Source organism: Alternaria metachromatica (genome assembly GCF_023757995.1).
Source record: "Alternaria metachromatica strain BMP 0045 chromosome Unknown scaffold_25, whole genome shotgun sequence".
Lineage (NCBI taxonomy): Eukaryota > Fungi > Ascomycota > Dothideomycetes > Pleosporales > Pleosporaceae > Alternaria > Alternaria metachromatica.
This window is the reverse complement of record NW_026055516.1, coordinates 246,966-262,134: the sequence shown is the minus strand read 5'-3', so window position 1 is coordinate 262,134 and position 15,169 is coordinate 246,966. Positions and strand designations below refer to the sequence as shown.

The 15,169-nt window shown below is 52.8% G+C and overlaps 7 protein-coding genes across 7 annotated transcripts; 3 read left to right on the top strand and 4 right to left on the bottom strand.

Annotated features, from left to right (window-relative positions):
* Positions 1 to 1,266: 1,266 nt before the first annotated feature.
* Positions 1,267 to 2,460, top strand: J4E83_008573 (uncharacterized protein; the record flags this gene model as incomplete). Its single annotated transcript, XM_049335469.1, has 3 exons — positions 1,267 to 1,900; positions 1,972 to 2,106; positions 2,171 to 2,460. The coding sequence occupies 3 exons, from the start codon at positions 1,267 to 1,269 to the stop codon at positions 2,458 to 2,460; spliced, it is 1,059 nt and encodes a 352-aa protein (XP_049185476.1).
* Positions 2,461 to 3,048: 588 nt separating this feature from the next.
* J4E83_008572 (uncharacterized protein) lies at positions 3,049 to 3,840 on the top strand (the record flags this gene model as incomplete). The annotated part of the gene is made up of 1 exon (XM_049335468.1): positions 3,049 to 3,840. One exon carries the CDS (start codon positions 3,049 to 3,051, stop codon positions 3,838 to 3,840), a length of 792 nt encoding a protein of 263 aa, XP_049185475.1.
* Positions 3,841 to 5,925: 2,085 nt separating this feature from the next.
* Positions 5,926 to 6,696, bottom strand: J4E83_008571 (uncharacterized protein; the record flags this gene model as incomplete). Its single annotated transcript, XM_049335467.1, has 1 exon — positions 5,926 to 6,696. One exon carries the CDS (start codon positions 6,694 to 6,696, stop codon positions 5,926 to 5,928), a length of 771 nt encoding a protein of 256 aa, XP_049185474.1.
* Positions 6,697 to 6,742: 46 nt separating this feature from the next.
* J4E83_008570 (uncharacterized protein) lies at positions 6,743 to 7,960 on the bottom strand (the record flags this gene model as incomplete). Its single annotated transcript, XM_049335466.1, has 1 exon — positions 6,743 to 7,960. One exon carries the CDS (start codon positions 7,958 to 7,960, stop codon positions 6,743 to 6,745), a length of 1,218 nt encoding a protein of 405 aa, XP_049185473.1.
* A 1,053-nt stretch (positions 7,961 to 9,013) lies between these two features.
* On the top strand, positions 9,014 to 10,321 carry J4E83_008569 (uncharacterized protein; the record flags this gene model as incomplete). Its single annotated transcript, XM_049335465.1, has 1 exon — positions 9,014 to 10,321. The coding sequence occupies one exon, from the start codon at positions 9,014 to 9,016 to the stop codon at positions 10,319 to 10,321; it is 1,308 nt and encodes a 435-aa protein (XP_049185472.1).
* Positions 10,322 to 10,626: 305 nt separating this feature from the next.
* Positions 10,627 to 11,622, bottom strand: J4E83_008568 (uncharacterized protein; the record flags this gene model as incomplete). Its single annotated transcript, XM_049335464.1, has 2 exons — positions 10,627 to 10,952; positions 11,001 to 11,622. The coding sequence occupies 2 exons, from the start codon at positions 11,620 to 11,622 to the stop codon at positions 10,627 to 10,629; spliced, it is 948 nt and encodes a 315-aa protein (XP_049185471.1).
* A 571-nt stretch (positions 11,623 to 12,193) lies between these two features.
* J4E83_008567 (uncharacterized protein) lies at positions 12,194 to 12,850 on the bottom strand (the record flags this gene model as incomplete). Its single annotated transcript, XM_049335463.1, has 1 exon — positions 12,194 to 12,850. The coding sequence occupies one exon, from the start codon at positions 12,848 to 12,850 to the stop codon at positions 12,194 to 12,196; it is 657 nt and encodes a 218-aa protein (XP_049185470.1).
* Positions 12,851 to 15,169: the final 2,319 nt, after the last annotated feature.

The following is a 15,169-nucleotide window of genomic DNA, read 5'->3' as shown; positions in this document are numbered from 1 at the left end:
CTTAACACGAAGGATGCTCTCACTCCAAAGCTACTGACCACAGACAATGCGCCATCTCGAGACGGATGAGGATTACAGCAGTATCTTTAAGCCATCTCGGAAGAGTGGACTTGCTGCATGGTGAAAGTTTGAGCCCTGCAGGAGTGTCATCGCTGCAGCCAACCTGGCTTTGGGGAGAAGGTGCAACACTTCGGGAGGATGGCAGCGATACCAACGAAGAAGAAGCAATGCTCACAACCATCGCCTCCACAATACGATCGCTTACTACACTGCTCGCTGCATCGCTGAGTCCGGAAGTCCGGCATGATGCGCGACAGAGATGCCTCAGGAGTGCCGAGATGACAGGTGCAATTCCTGCGCCTGCGCTATCGCGACATCGAGCCCCTTTGCTTAGGCATTGTCGACAGCGACCAACAGGCGACTCTACGCGAGAGACTGTGAGCCTATCTGCCGACAGCGCGGCGTTCCTGCTCCAACGGGTGGCCCCACAGCCATGTAACGGGAAGGTCCACTTTAACGGGCGCCTGATCTCGAAACACCAACATCCCGAGGCTCTTCGCATTCCATGGGACCGCCACTCACCATCTGCTGTTCCTTCGCACGAGCATAGTTTCCGGAATTGAGCCGGACATACGGCATGGCACTGTGCCAAGCCGTCGTGTTTGCATGTGGCGTGCGACGTTCTGATTCGAAACTTGACTTTACGGTCGTCGAAACCTCCCACGCCTCATCGCTAGCGTACTACGGCAAAACGGAGGCTGAATTGCTGGTTCAATGGGCGCTAAGTGACGGAGGGCATGATCTGGTCCAGGTTCTCGAAGTTTTAAGCCTGTGGAGCAGCCTCACCACAACGCCTCTACGTCCATGACAGGCTAGGTGTTCCCGTCGAGGAGGTACCACAAGCTCCTGCGAAGTCTATCCAGGGTGCTTATTCCTCACTTGGCGGTATTCCGTACTCCACTCTTTCATTGCCAAGTCTCTACTCAGGCGCCTAGGCCAGCACGACCATACACCAAACCCTTGACCTATACCGAAGCACGTCTCATGCAAGTGGACACCACCATGGATGTCGAGTAAGGGATTTCACGATGTGGTGGTTCGACTGGTCATGGAGGATGGTATATAGATTACCATCCGTTCCACTGCTGGTAATCTATCTCCATCAACGGTCTTCACTTCTTCACAGCTCGACGCTAGTCCTTCTTTACTCCACATTCTATTCTATTCTCAGCGCTGAGCGCCAACTCTATTTCAACTCCAATCACTATGTACTTCGCTGCCTCTTCCGTTGCGCTTGCCGCTCTCTTCACCACCGTGCACTCGCACGCAGCTATCTTGGCCGCCGTTGGAGACTCTGGTGAGAGTCAAGGTTTCCTCGTTGACCCTGCTATTGCTCGCAACTGCACGACCATCTCTCCTTGCCAGCAGGATGCTACCATCATCCGCGACTCAGAGATCAAGCAGAACATCGTCAACGCCTGCGGAAGGACTGAGATCGCCGGTAACATCGACATCGGCGAGCAGACCGAGAACGAGCTCGCTGCTGGTCGTATGGCCCAGGTTTCTGGCGGCTCTATGCTGGCTGTCACCATCCACCAAGTCAACGCTGATGGTGCCGGTCCCTTCGAGTGCGACATGGACGAGACTAGCAACGCCGTCACCACCTTCACCCCCCTGAAGGTGTCCAACAACATCCCTGGTTCTTTCGGTCTTTCCCAGGCCAAGGAGAAGGACTTTGTCATCAACGTCCAGATGCCCGACAACTTCAACTGCCTCGGTGCTTCCACTGGAAACATCTGCACCATCCGATGCCGCAACAACGCTATCGCCGGTCCCTTTGGTGGATGCTTCGCCGTCCAGCAAACCGACGGACAAGGTCGCACTGACGAGGCTGCTTCTGGTAAGTTCCACTTTTTCTTTTATCATTACGAAGCGTCTGCCCTATCCTGTATCCATACTCACTGCCGCTAGCTGTCGACACTGCTCAGACACTTGAGGGTATCTCTGCACAAATTCTGCAAAACAAGAAGGACCTTCCTGCTGCTATCGCGGCGAACCAGGCTGCTGGTGCTGCGGGTGGCAACGAGGGTGCCAGTGCCATTTCCGGTGCGTTGCTTTTTCATCCGTCACGTCTTTGCCTTGATTGGATTCATGCTAACGTCACTCTTAGCTCTTATTCCTGACGCCACCCAAGCTCCTAACGCTGGCAACGGCAACAACGGTGACAACCAGGGCGGCAACCAGAACAACGGCAACCAAGGCCAGGGCCAGGGCCAGCAGGGTCAGGGTCAGAACCAGGGCCAGGGCCAGCAGAACCAAGGCCAAGGTCAGAACGGTCAAGGCCAAGGCCAGGGTCAGGGCAACGGTCGCCAAAACCAAGGCCAGGGCCAGGGCGGCTTCGGCGGCCAGGGCAACCGCGGCGGCAACAGGTTCAGGCGCGCCCTCAAGTTCTTCAGCTAAGCGCCTCATCACGACGCAACATGAAGAACAATAAACACACACAGTGAACAGTACATAGCCGATTGAGGTTGGTTGCAAAAAGCGCGAGAATTATAAAGGCTGGTCCGTTTTTTACATTACTTACCACACTAACAATGTATATACCCTTTTTTAGTTACATATGGAGATATAGTAAAGGAGGATGGAGAGTGAAATAAAAGACTTCTTCACCAATATTTTGTCTTTGATGTGCCTTCTTCCGGTCGTCATTGAACTTACGGATAGGTACATGCTAATTTGATGTGGTCATATGCTCTAGGATCTTCGTAGATCAATAGTCTTACCCTTCACCTATACTAGCCAAGCTTTCACCCTACGCATTCTCGTTCCTGCCAAAACTCGACCTTTCCACCACCAACGACATGCGCTCACACTGCAAAGATCAGCATGTTCACTCTCTATGTCAAACTTTATGACAAGACACTTTCACCCAGGGCCCGCTGACTATATCATGTGCATTCCATCTTCTCCTAAACCCTCCTCATCCACGCACCTTACTCACCCACTAAACTCACAACCAACAACTACACTCCTGCAATAACTAACGACATGAATCCTTTCGGTAACTCAGGCGGTGACGACTTCTTCGGCGGTATGGGCGGTCCATTCGGCGGTCCAATGGGCGGTATGGGTGGTTGCCCCATGGGCGGTATGGGAGGAATGATGGGAGGTGGCCCCCCTCCCATGATGGGTCGCGGCGGTGGTGGTCCTATGGGCGGAGGAAACCCGCGTCAAGGCGGATATTCCTTCTCGTCTACCTTTGATTCCTCGCGCCCTGAAGGCCAACAGTATCAAGAGCACCACGAGCCCTTCGGTGACTACGCTGGCAGCCGTGGTGGTGGTGGCGGCGGACCTATGGGCGGAATGGGCGGCAGCAGCCATGAATCAGCCCCGCGTGGTGGTAGTGGTCGCGGCCTCATGTTCTCCGGTCTCTCACGCGCAGACAACCCCTTCCGCCAGTCACGCATGCCTGGTGCGAGCCGCGCCCAAGAACAGCCTAGCTACGGCCAACAGCGCTACATGGACGATTACACCCGCGGTGGTGCTCAAGATCCCCGGTATGGAGCTGGATACGAAGATCCGCGTGCTGGTGGACAGTATGGTCATGGTGGAGGTCCAGGCCGTATGTTTGACTATGGTCGTCAACAGCCATCTGGTCAGCAGGGCTACTACGGAGATGACTCGGATTCAGAGGATGAAGGGTATAGGCCACAGCAGCGTTATGCTCCTCAGCAGGCTTACGGTGGCGGTGGTGGTAGTTCGCGTCGTGCTGGCGGTGGAGGAGGTGGTGGTGGACGCCAGTTTTTTAACTTTGATCGTAATGGGAGGAGGAATAACTAGAGCCATGTTGTAGCTGAGGACGTATGAGCCCGCGCTATGGTCGCTCTTATCGTTTTTCTTTTGAACCGGATGAGCTGAAGTGGCTTGCTTGGCGTTCGGTATGACAAGATCCCTCCATGACACGACATCGGAGAGCTTTTCTCGAAGACAATACGAATTTGTAGTATGAAGTCCAACATTTTGGTAACGAAAACAATGATGACTTAAATGAGATGGGACTATACATCATCTTACCGTTATGATGCCTGGGTACTTTGGAAAGATGACCATGTTCATCGACGCCATCATGTTCGCTGTGGACCAAGCCCAAAGCACCGCGTTTCTATTTGAGAACTGGAGACGGGTCACTATTGAACCCTGAATACATATGTAGCTGAGACCTTCGTCAGGGTGAGGAAGATGCGAGTGTTGCTAACTCAGTAGTGATGTCGCGTAGTCACAACATGAGAAGTTGCAGCGAGGTTGCGCATTCCCCTGCTACACCCATCCACCAATCACCATCGGTCCGTTCCTGCTGACACTTCCAGCCACCCCTTGCTCCGCGAAAACCGCCGATTCGTGACTGCGAGCAAAGATGTCGTGACCAACTGCTCACCAATGCGCTGTTTGTTGCCAAGAAGGACTCTTTCTGCATCCCGGTAAAAGCCTCTACCGTGCAAAAGGCGGCGGCTCGCGCGTACTCGCGCGAGGGTGGTGTGACCTGGATCGGATCGCCCAGACCCTGAGGCATCCTCGCGAATGCACGCCTGAAGAAGTGCCGCAGAAAGATGGATAAAAGTTTTACGCAAACACATTCAACGGTTACTCCAGAGTCGCCTTACCAATACTCTCAGTATGTACACTTTGCGCTTTGGTAAGCGAATCCGCAAGAGACGCTTTCAAAGCAAGATATAAGCAACGGAAACAATCCCTAGCGTCAAGACAGCCCTAACCGCAGCCCACAAAAATGGTGACATTCGACTCCGGCTGCATACGGCGCTCATCTCACGTGCAGGTCAGCCGCGGCCGTAGTGCGAAGGACCGTTCGTTCACCCCCTTGCTCAAAGCCTCAGGGCAGACGTCCTAGGCAGCCATCTTGAGACATATTAATAGCCCCCGACGCCCCCATGCTATCATTTCTTTACCTGTCTTGACTTGTTTTGAAGAGGTTTATAAAGCAGAGCGAAGGATTACCGACACAACCCAGACCCCACACACGCCGACATCACCGAACCTTCCTGGCCCCACATTCCGAGATCATCTTCCGTAAGGCTGGTCACACGCGAGCATCTATAATCACGACTGCGACAACGATACAAAGCAACAACCAACCGGCCAGTCCGAACATCCAAAGACTGTCCCTCGAAAACCTTGTTTCACATACCGGCACACAAAATGGCAATCTCAACACACGCCCTCTCCCACCTCCGCACATACTCAACCCGCCATCTCCCACGCGACCCACACTACCGCCTTAAAGCCACTCTAGCAACAAGCTATGTAGTCTCGGCTCTTGCACTACCGTTTGTGCCACCGCTTTTGGAAACGAGGAGGGCGAAGGCGGATGGGAGTTATTTGACGAGGTATGTTTAGTTCTTGAATTAGATTTGGGGGAGGAAGGCGGTATACCTGCCGGATTAGGAAGGAATACGATGGGAGGGGTGATTGATGTCAGACAATAGAGGAATCAAGTGCTGACATGTGAAAAGGGAGAACGCGTACTGTTCGTCACAGACTCTTGGGTGTGCGCGGTGAGGTGGTTGGTTCGTGTGAGTTGATTACAGATGGGGAGTGCGAGATAATGACTGACGTGTATCGCAGACTCCTTCTTTAGCGGTGTTGTAGCTGCAATTCTTTTCGCGATGCTTTCTTACATACCCGGTGTTCGTTCATTCTTGGGAGGATTCACATAGAAACCGTGATCCAATTTTGCGTGTGTAGCATGAGCACATAGCAGCTACTGTTGGTGATTAGGACGAGATTTTTGATAGTACATGCATCATTAAAACTATTTTCTAAAGCCAATATTACACAAGAATACACTATTGTAGTTGCTTACAGACTACCGAAGTCGAACTTGAACAGCTGTCACTCTCTCGAGACTGCTTAGTCAACGTCGTCGTTGGTGTTGGTGTTGGCGGGATGTTGCTGGGTTTCCAACGCGTCGTGCATTTCGTCATCGTCGTCATCCTCCTCGTTCGTGTCCTCATCCATATCGCTATCATACTCGTCCTCAGTAGCCACCTCCCACACAGTTGTAAAAAGCTCTCCGTCGTCCTCGAACACAGGGTTGCCGTCCTCGTCAAATACAGGATTGCCATCTTCGTCGATATACTGTTGAACGACATCATCGTCTAGCTCAAGATCGAGCGCCATATCGTCGTCCTCGTCAAGATCATCAACCTCGAAATCCTCATCGCTGTCGGCCGACTCTTCACTTCCATCATCCGAGCCGAATATCTCCCTGAACGAAGGGAGTCGGCCGCCGCGATTCACGAGGCTGTGTTTCATGGAAAGCGTAAGACGTCGCGTCTTTGACTTTAAGAGGCTGATATCCACCTCGCTTAGTTGGTCCGTTTCAGCTTCTTCTCTCGCAAGCGATTCAGTCGTGTCTCCGTTCTCATCTGTCACTTCTTTCCTGATGAAACTCTTGAATCCCTCCATGCTCGCATCGTACAAGCATTCGATGATAGGAACGCGCTCTTTGTGCAGGTACGGTGGTATCAAGCCTTCGCTTTTGTGTAGTTCCAACGACATCTTCAGGTTGATGCCAGCCTTGTGCAGCTTGAACGCCTTTGCGTGGCGATTACGAAGACGTTCCTCATCGCAGATGTACTCATACTTTGCTGTATCGAGCCTATGAGCCACACGGGGCATAGTCAGCGCATGATTTACATAACAACGTTTTCTTTGTCATCAGAACTTACCACATGTATGATGATTGCAATAATTCGAGTGTGTCCAGAGATGGCAGAGCGGCGTAGTGATCAAAGTCAGGCGGCTGATCCCAGAAGTCGATCGGAACATCCCAATGCCGACGGATTCGAAGTGTTTCCAGGCTAGGGGGCGCCAGATCACGATTCATGATGATAGCCTGATGTAGGAAGGAGTTCGTGTCGCATTCAAGGTACTTCAGAAGGTGGAAATCGCGCATACCATCACCAGGTGGGCGTATGCTGCGGAGCACCTGAGGGCTTTTGTCAAGACGCCAGCCAGGGTTTAGATGTGTAAGGCTTTCCAGCGAGTGCGCGACTGCGGAGAGAGCCTCCAGTGATACGCCTGCGTCTTTGTTCAATAATGGCTTAGCCCGCCTTGACCGGTTAATGTTGAAGACATTCTCGCCCAAAGTCAACGACTTCAGACGCGCCGGAGTGCGAAGGATGCTGAGCAGGCTTTTGGACCGCAGTTCGCACTCGTCAAAAACAAGCGAGGTCAGAGGAGTCCTCTTCGTATGTGTCGCGAGCTCTGGGATTTCAGAGTCTGGGAAGGCCACACAGGAGACGTGAAGGTGTTTGAGTGCGGGGTGTCGGAAGAGGCAATGGAACCCGTCAAGGTTCCAGAAGTCGGTAGCAGTACCGTGCGAATGGATGGTCAGATTCTCAAGAAGACCTAACCCAACTGTACGCTCGAGATTCTTCCCCAAGCGCCGTTCAGCCGCGATCTTGTCCGTCTCTATCGGGCCATCCACGCAAGCTGTGTCGAGCGCACGGCGGAAGCGTTGCATATCGCCGTTGACCCAAGCCTCTCCACCATCGTTCTCCCAATGAAAGTTATCGTACGGGCTCTCAATATGCCACTCCCTCAGGTTGACCATACGAGCTACGCACTCGTTGAAAGTCGTCCTTATCTCGGCGCTGTCTTTTAAACTGTCATCTTTGTATGAATACAAGATCTTGAGTGTTTGTACGGCGCGGACGCGTTCGGGACGCGATGTGAAGGCTTCGATGATGGCGTGGAGGTTCTTTACGGATAGAAGCTCGATTCGCTTGTAGAGTCGCTCTTCTGCGAGGTTTTGCATATCGCGACATGTCCGAGCGAGAGCACATAGTGCCTTGTTGTTGCCTTGAAGATGATCGATTACGACGAGAGCGAGTTCGTTGGGAAGCGCCGACGTCGCCGTGGCCAGAAGATTGGATGTCATGATGCGCGTGGTACGCGATCGCGGAGGGTGTCGTGTCTCAAAAAGAAATGGCTCTATGGCAACGGTAGATGGTTTCGCTACTCAAGCCGATTGAATTATTAGACTATTGATGCCTAAGTTGTCTCGGACACAATTAGTCAATAATCGCGTGGCGAAAGGCGTTGATTCCGGGCCGAGAGCAAACACGTACTGCAGGCGATGGAAGGTAGCCGTGTTTGGCGACTGTGATACGAAGTCGTTAATCGGAGAATCTGTTGTGATGTGTGAGGAACGCGATTTTCCCACGGCGAACTAAATTATCAGATTATGCAGGGACGACGACGAGGGGCCGAGGCGGGGGTTGCAGCGCACGGGCCAATGACGTTGACGCGTCGTCCACTCACTCATCCACGCCTTCACATACACCTTCAACACCCCCAGATGGCCATCACCGACCCTGCCGAAGCGATTTCGCGCGTTCGGTTAGAAGGCGAACGTGTGAACACGCCGCAACTTATATGAGAAGCGCGTCTGAGAGGAAGAGCCTGGAGCATCGCGTGCCGGCAGCAATGTCGAGTGCATATGTCGAAATTTCACTGCTACGGTATAGTATACAGCTCTGCCCCTTTCTATTTCGTTTACTCCATGTTCATTCAGTAGGAATGATATTCATGCGGATGCTGGAGCCGGGGCGAGCTGTCATCTTCGTTCACGCAAATCTTCCTTTTTGATCCACGCACGCGTCTGCGACGAGTATCGCAATTTTTAATGTACACTCGCCGAATATCCCGGACAGTCGCCTAGTCCCACTCTCATCTCAGGTGCTCGAATTTGCTGTGTAGTTGGTTGCCTGGGCGTCCCGTTGTTTTGTTGGCACGACGACCTGACAGCTTTATTGTTTGCCTCTCCACCGTATTGACAGCAACTATCGTGTGCGAAAAGCCTGAACTGCATACGCGGTCACCCTGAGCTGGGTGAGAGTACATCTTTCGAACTGATTTCGCATATTTACTTGAGCGCACCTTGGTCTCACCTGGGTGATACTAGGCCACGAGGTCAGGCTTTACGACAACCATGGAGCCTCCACCAAGCCCGCTCTATCTCAACGCTAACGCGAAAGGAAAAAACAAACGAGCAGTCGAAGATGGTTCTCCAACTACTGTCAAGCTTCAGGATTCACCCAAGACCGAGAGTAATGCACCTACCGTCGTCCGCCGCCGCCAACACCGCCGCCACAATATTGCCGCTGAGATCTGGGGCCCAGACATACCCTCCACGCCCATACCCCAAACTTCCACCAGTGGATCTGCCCCGAAGCAGCTTTTCAGTGTCTACAAGGCCATCATCCGACACCCGAACCTCTTCTTCCAGTTCGCGCTCCGCCTACCTTACCCCTCCATCGTCGACCTCTACGCCATCGATAAGGAGTTCCACTACCGCCTGAATCTATACAGCGTCTCTCTAATCCACGACTACGCCCGCTACCATGCGCCTCTCGCAGGCCACATCTTCAGCTGGGTGCTCTACCCCCGTACATGTATCTCCGACCCCATGCTCAGGCCCATGGACGGCCGCGAGTGGCTAGCGCGCGACGTACCGGGCTTCCGCTGGGTCGGCATGATAGTCTATCGCCAGAAGGTCGTACGCAGCATCCTTACATACATGGCTCTGGAAGGCCATCGGGTACCGGAGGCCTGCGAGGGCGCGCTGATGAAGTACTGGTGCGTCATGGAGCTCAAAGAGTCGAGGACGCGTCGCTCTTTCCTCGAAGATGTCGATATCTGGACCGATGCCGATCTGATCAACATTCAGCTCTTCTTCATGAAGCTCGACATGCGCTTCTCCGACCCCATCTTGGGCAACGGCGTCTGTCAACTAGGCCCCATGTTGCTCGCCCAGAAGAGCTTGACTCCGCTGTGGGAGGCGCTCAGCGGCAAGATGAAGTTCAACTACGACACAACCAGTGCGATGGTCGTCGCGACATACCTCATGGACGATCTGGACTTCGAAGCCCATCCCTGGCTCGAAGACGTAGAAGACCATAGCGTATTGGAAGACCAGTGGGGTCTGCTGAGCCTGGAGGGCTGGAATGAAGATGGCAAGAGGATGCCGCATGCTTTGGATCTGGTCATTGCTGAGAGTATTAGGAGGGGTCTGGATGTGCAGCAGTACTATTTGGACTTCGTCATGTATGGGTATGGGGATAGCAAGACTGGAGAGAACATCCCTGTGCCGGTGCAGTTGAGGGGAGACAAGAAGGTTAGGGTGCCGAGTGAGGGCTGGCCTTCCAAAGAGATGAGGCAGAGCACGATCAGGAAGCTGGATGCTCGCTTTGGGTCCAAGAAGGCTGCTGCTGGGGATGCGATGGACTTGGGCGCCTGAAAGCTGCACAGCACGACACGCTGGTCCCGCTTATGAGCTACGTAATTGCTTAGCATAACCGCAAGCTCACGAATCCTTCTGAGTAGAAAAGTACTCGACATGAAGGTTTTGTATTCTTGTGTGACTACTTTGCAAATGCGAACATGTTCAATCCACGCAGTTCCCTCGTCTAGCTACTAAGTTTCCTTTTCGCGTCGAGATTATGTGGTTCCGTGGGCCTCCTCACCATGCCAGCTCTCATCATCTGTCTGACAAGCGAGCGGGCGCAGATGAAGCTAACTTACTTGCGCCGCCTTTCGCACTACTCATTTCTTCGCCATCTTCACCGCCATGTCCATGATGTCCTGCAACTTGACCTTGCCTTCATAGCCCTTGGAGACCATCTCGGTGCACATGTCCTGCGCGCTGCTCATAACCCTGCGCTTCTTCTCATTGACGTCAGAGATGTCGAGGCTGAAGATGGCTTCGTCGGTGGCAGTCTTGATAACGGCGATGTAGTTGAGCATGGGTGCCAGAGGAGTTCCAAGTTCGGAGGACTCGCCGTTGGTGGTGTCGACTGGGCGCTCAGTCAGGGCTGGAGAGTTAGGGCGAGTGGTCGATGGGGTTTGGATGCCGATAGTGGAAGCGTCGTCTAGCAATGGTCAGTTGGGGGTTCTCAAGTGCAGCTAGATACTCATACCGGTGATGTCCAAGCCCTCGAGCTGCTGTGAGATATCCTTGTCGCAGGTTTGGACGGAATGTTCTTGCCATAGACCCTTGAATCCCAGCGCGAACATCCTCCTCGCCGGGTCTTCTCGCGCCCAGAGCAGTTCGGTCAAGAACCTGCGATATTGGAGCATGTAGACGTCGCTGAGACAATACTCGCAGTCTTGCGAGTACAACTTCTCAGTGATTAAATACTGCTTGAGAAGGATCGAGTCTCGACCCAGGAGGAGACCGTCGTTGTTGACCTTGAAGCCGCTGGCGAAGAAACCGGGCTGCTTCACCAGATACTGCTCAAGAATTACGACCTTCTTGGCATCGAATAACGGGGACCGCTTCAGCCAAAATGATGCAAGCTCAATTTTTGCGCTGATACACTCGTGGCACCTCGAGTGCTCCTTCTGTATGACTGGCCATGTCTGCACTTGTTCAAACAAACTCTTGCCCAATGCGAGTTCATCGCCAACTTCTGCTGTGTCTCCTCGGCCGACACCCTCAAGAATGGCGTGGTTGACGGTGTGGAGGATGTAGTTGCAAGCTACTATGGTTTGTACGGGAAAGAGGACGAAGGAAGTCATGTGCGCAGTATTGTCGTCCATACTTGCGGGGTGCGTGCGATCTCGTCGTCGGCGATTTCCAAGGGGAGGTCAAGATGCGGAGACGGAAGTCGCAGGCTGCAGTGATTTCGGAGTGGAGCACTACTCAAAAGAGCAGTCGCGATTTCTAGGGTCCTGCGAGGTTTCACCTAGCGGTGAACACTAATTGGGAAGTCACTTCCGGATCGAGCGATCGAGCAGGAGGTGGGAGGTACCATACCGGTACTCATCATATTGCGCTATCGACGCGCTGGCCTAGATCGCTTTGCCTGGCAGTAAACACTAATGAGGAAAGCAGCAGCCGGGAAAACATCACGTATCGCTTAAGAACAATACAAAGGCAGTTGATCGAGATGTAAGCATCCTGGATCTGGCAGCGCCCTCCCATGTTATGTTTCACTACAACTATCAAGTATGGAATGATCTATGACTACTTCTTGTTCCACCAGTAAGCTTATGGACGCTCGGTGAGAGCTGGCGAAGTGGTGCGAGTGGTCGACGGAGTGAACATGTCAACAACGGACTCAGTGTCTAGCACGGTATCAGATATAAGCTTGAAGACCGGAAAGAACGTCTACGTACCGGCGAGACTGACATGGTCTGAGACCGGGTCGTTCTGGACTTGTGGAACGTGTTCCAAGTAGGTTCCGCTGAACGCCTTGCTGAACATACGCCCGAGAGGTTGCTCCCTCGCCCAGGTCAGTACCATCAAGAAATTCTCGAAATTCTGCATATCTTGATCTTGAGGGCCATAGAACTCCAGTTGGTCGAAGTTTTTCTTGTAGATTAGCACCATTGCGCGCTGCTCCAGAATGATGAGCTCCCTCCTCAAGACGGTACCATCTCCACGCACAGCCAATCCGCTGGCTGAAAAGCCTCGCTGGGGTTTCAAGTACTTCTTGAGGTTCTTGCCATGCTCTGCGAACATTGCAGAGAAAGCGGAGCGCTCAAGCCACTCGGTCGCGTTCTCGACGAGCCTGGTGATGATGTCGTAGATGCGCGATTGCTGTTTAACAATGAGTGGCCAGACAGTGTGGCCAGAGTCGAACACCTCTCTTGCTTGGCGGTAATGCAAACTTAATGCGTCGATATCTTGAGAGCACAGAACCCTCCTAGAGGATATGTTACGGGTGATAATGGAGAACACTTCATTGAGAATGCATCTGCAGGCGATAAGAGTCTCGATGGGGATGATGGCGAAGTCCATCATCTTCTCTGCGGACGCGTCCATGGCGGGGGTGACAGTGTGTTGTGCGCGGGAGTGAGGGAGTAGAAAGGAAAGATCGAACAACATAATTTATAAGCCCTGATATGTGTGCCGCTAAATCAAACGACCGTCCAAACCCGCACGGTCCTGCACCGGCAGTCAGTGAACACTAGCTAGGTGACAAGGAAAGCAAGGGTCTTACTGACCGGCTGGCAGATTAGAGAGGGTAAGTCGCACACCGCCAGAGACATCTCACTGTCTGTTCGTTTTCGAGATAAAAGAAAAGTTGAAGTCCACAAGTGAAAATTGACTTCAGTATTATGACATTGACTTCATCCGCAACTGGGCTAGAACCCGATCTCCTTTTGCGATTAATCAAGACTACCTAGGTAACCTGACTTGCTAGCTCTACCATCTGTATCCCGGTGGATTATACTCGAAGGGATCAGGTGGAGAAGGGACGTCCAAATGCGGTGCACTGATATACATGCGCTCTCGTGGCGCCTTCTCAAGCCAAGCCAGCATAGTCAAATACTCTCGATACGCTTTCCCATGTTCTTCAGAACACAAGTCCTCGACCGAAAGTGTGCAGTCCAAGTAAACCTGAGGTACCTGCTGTCGAAGCCCAATCCTCTCTTCCCTCATTTGTAAAAGACCACCATTATCCACGATATAGCGTCTCGGTTTGAAGGTGATCGGAGCTTTGAGGTAAAGTTCCAGATCGCTGCGATGCTGGATGAAGAGCGGGGAGTTGTCTAGCCACATGCGCGCCTCCGCCTCTATCTTGTGTATGTTCGTGGCCAGGGGTGCATCTCGATCAACGACCAGAGGCCAAGTGTACTCATTTTGGAGGATCTGTTCAGCTACGGAGTAAGAATCATACAGCGTACATTCGCTTGGGTTCTTTTCGAAGTGGTCTTTAGTCGTGTTGTTCAGAATGGCTTCTTTCGCGGCTCTAAGAATGGTATCACAAGCCACCACGAACTGTATCGGGACGACTGCGAGTATGACATGGTTTGGGACTTTCGGTGATACATAGGGCGGGCGTTCGTTGAATCGAGCCGCTGAACTCATTGTCGTGTTGATGATTGGTGTTTTGTTTCGAAGATGAGAGGTCAGGATCCGAGAGCAGCTCTTATACATAGCTGAGGCGGTAAATCAACAAGCAGTTTGCGGTGATATGATGGAAAGGTTACACCTCCATGAGCGCGAAAAGCAAATAGCAAGCAAGAATAGGCATCTCCCAACGTATACCCAACTCCACAGCTTCTCCACATCCCCCTCATACCCCAAGCCTACCGCCCCCCAAACCCCCTTACCTCCTCCCTCACCGCCAAAGCATCCAACCCCATCCGTTCCATATCCTCCGTAATCTCCCTAAGCACCACCTGCCACGGCACCGCCCTAGGATCGTCTCTAGGAAACCTCCATATCATCTGCATAGCATGTCTCGCCTCCTCAAACCGAGGGTGTTGTTGAGCATACTGAGGAAGTTGGGCGAGCCTGTTCGAAACATTTCCACTGTGGTGTGAGCCCTCGAAAGGGTTTACAGGTGCACTCCTGCTGCGGGAGTGGCCTTGGCCGTGTCGGCGGGTAGGTGCAGATGGAAAGGAAGGAGAGGGAGGGTCTCTTCGTGGGTCGGGGGCGAAGGAAACGTGTCGCTGTGGTGGAGAAGAGACTGGTTGGGGGAACGGAGGGATAGGATGGAAGGAACGCGGTCGCTGTGGTGGAGGGTATAGCATTCCGGGATGAGTCGGAATGGGTTCGTAGCGTGAGCCATCGATGGGTATTAAACCATCTGGCAGCATTGGTCGATTTGGGAATCGAAAGTCGTCAGTATCGTGCCTTGAGCCGCTTCCGTAGCTTATCTCTCGAGTTTTCCAATGTTCAGCTTCATACGTCGACCGTACCGAGGCGGGGGAGGTGTCGGCAGGGACGGTGACTGTATAGCGTTCGCCGGTACTCTTATGACGAACGTGGTAATGTTTTCCCATTGTGTTTTGCTATCTTTTGGTAAGAGCTTTGTCGAGTAGAGTCGAGGGTAGGAGTGGTTGACGTTGCGTGTCTAAACAGTGCTCGAGTTGAGGAAAGTCTCGGTTTAGTTCGAAGAGGCCTCGGTAGGAAGGATGAAATCGAGAGAGGGTGTGCCGATGGAATGTAAACTTCTACTCCCGTGGACTGAGGGGAGTGGCTGTTCGGCGATGGCGACTATTAGAACGGCGATGGCTAACTGCAGTGAGTGAAGTGCTCGAAGAAGAGGAAGTGAACTAGAATGTGAAACGGAATGAAGAGATGATGTGAAAGCAAGAACAAGCGAGACGATATCGTGCATCTATGCTCCTC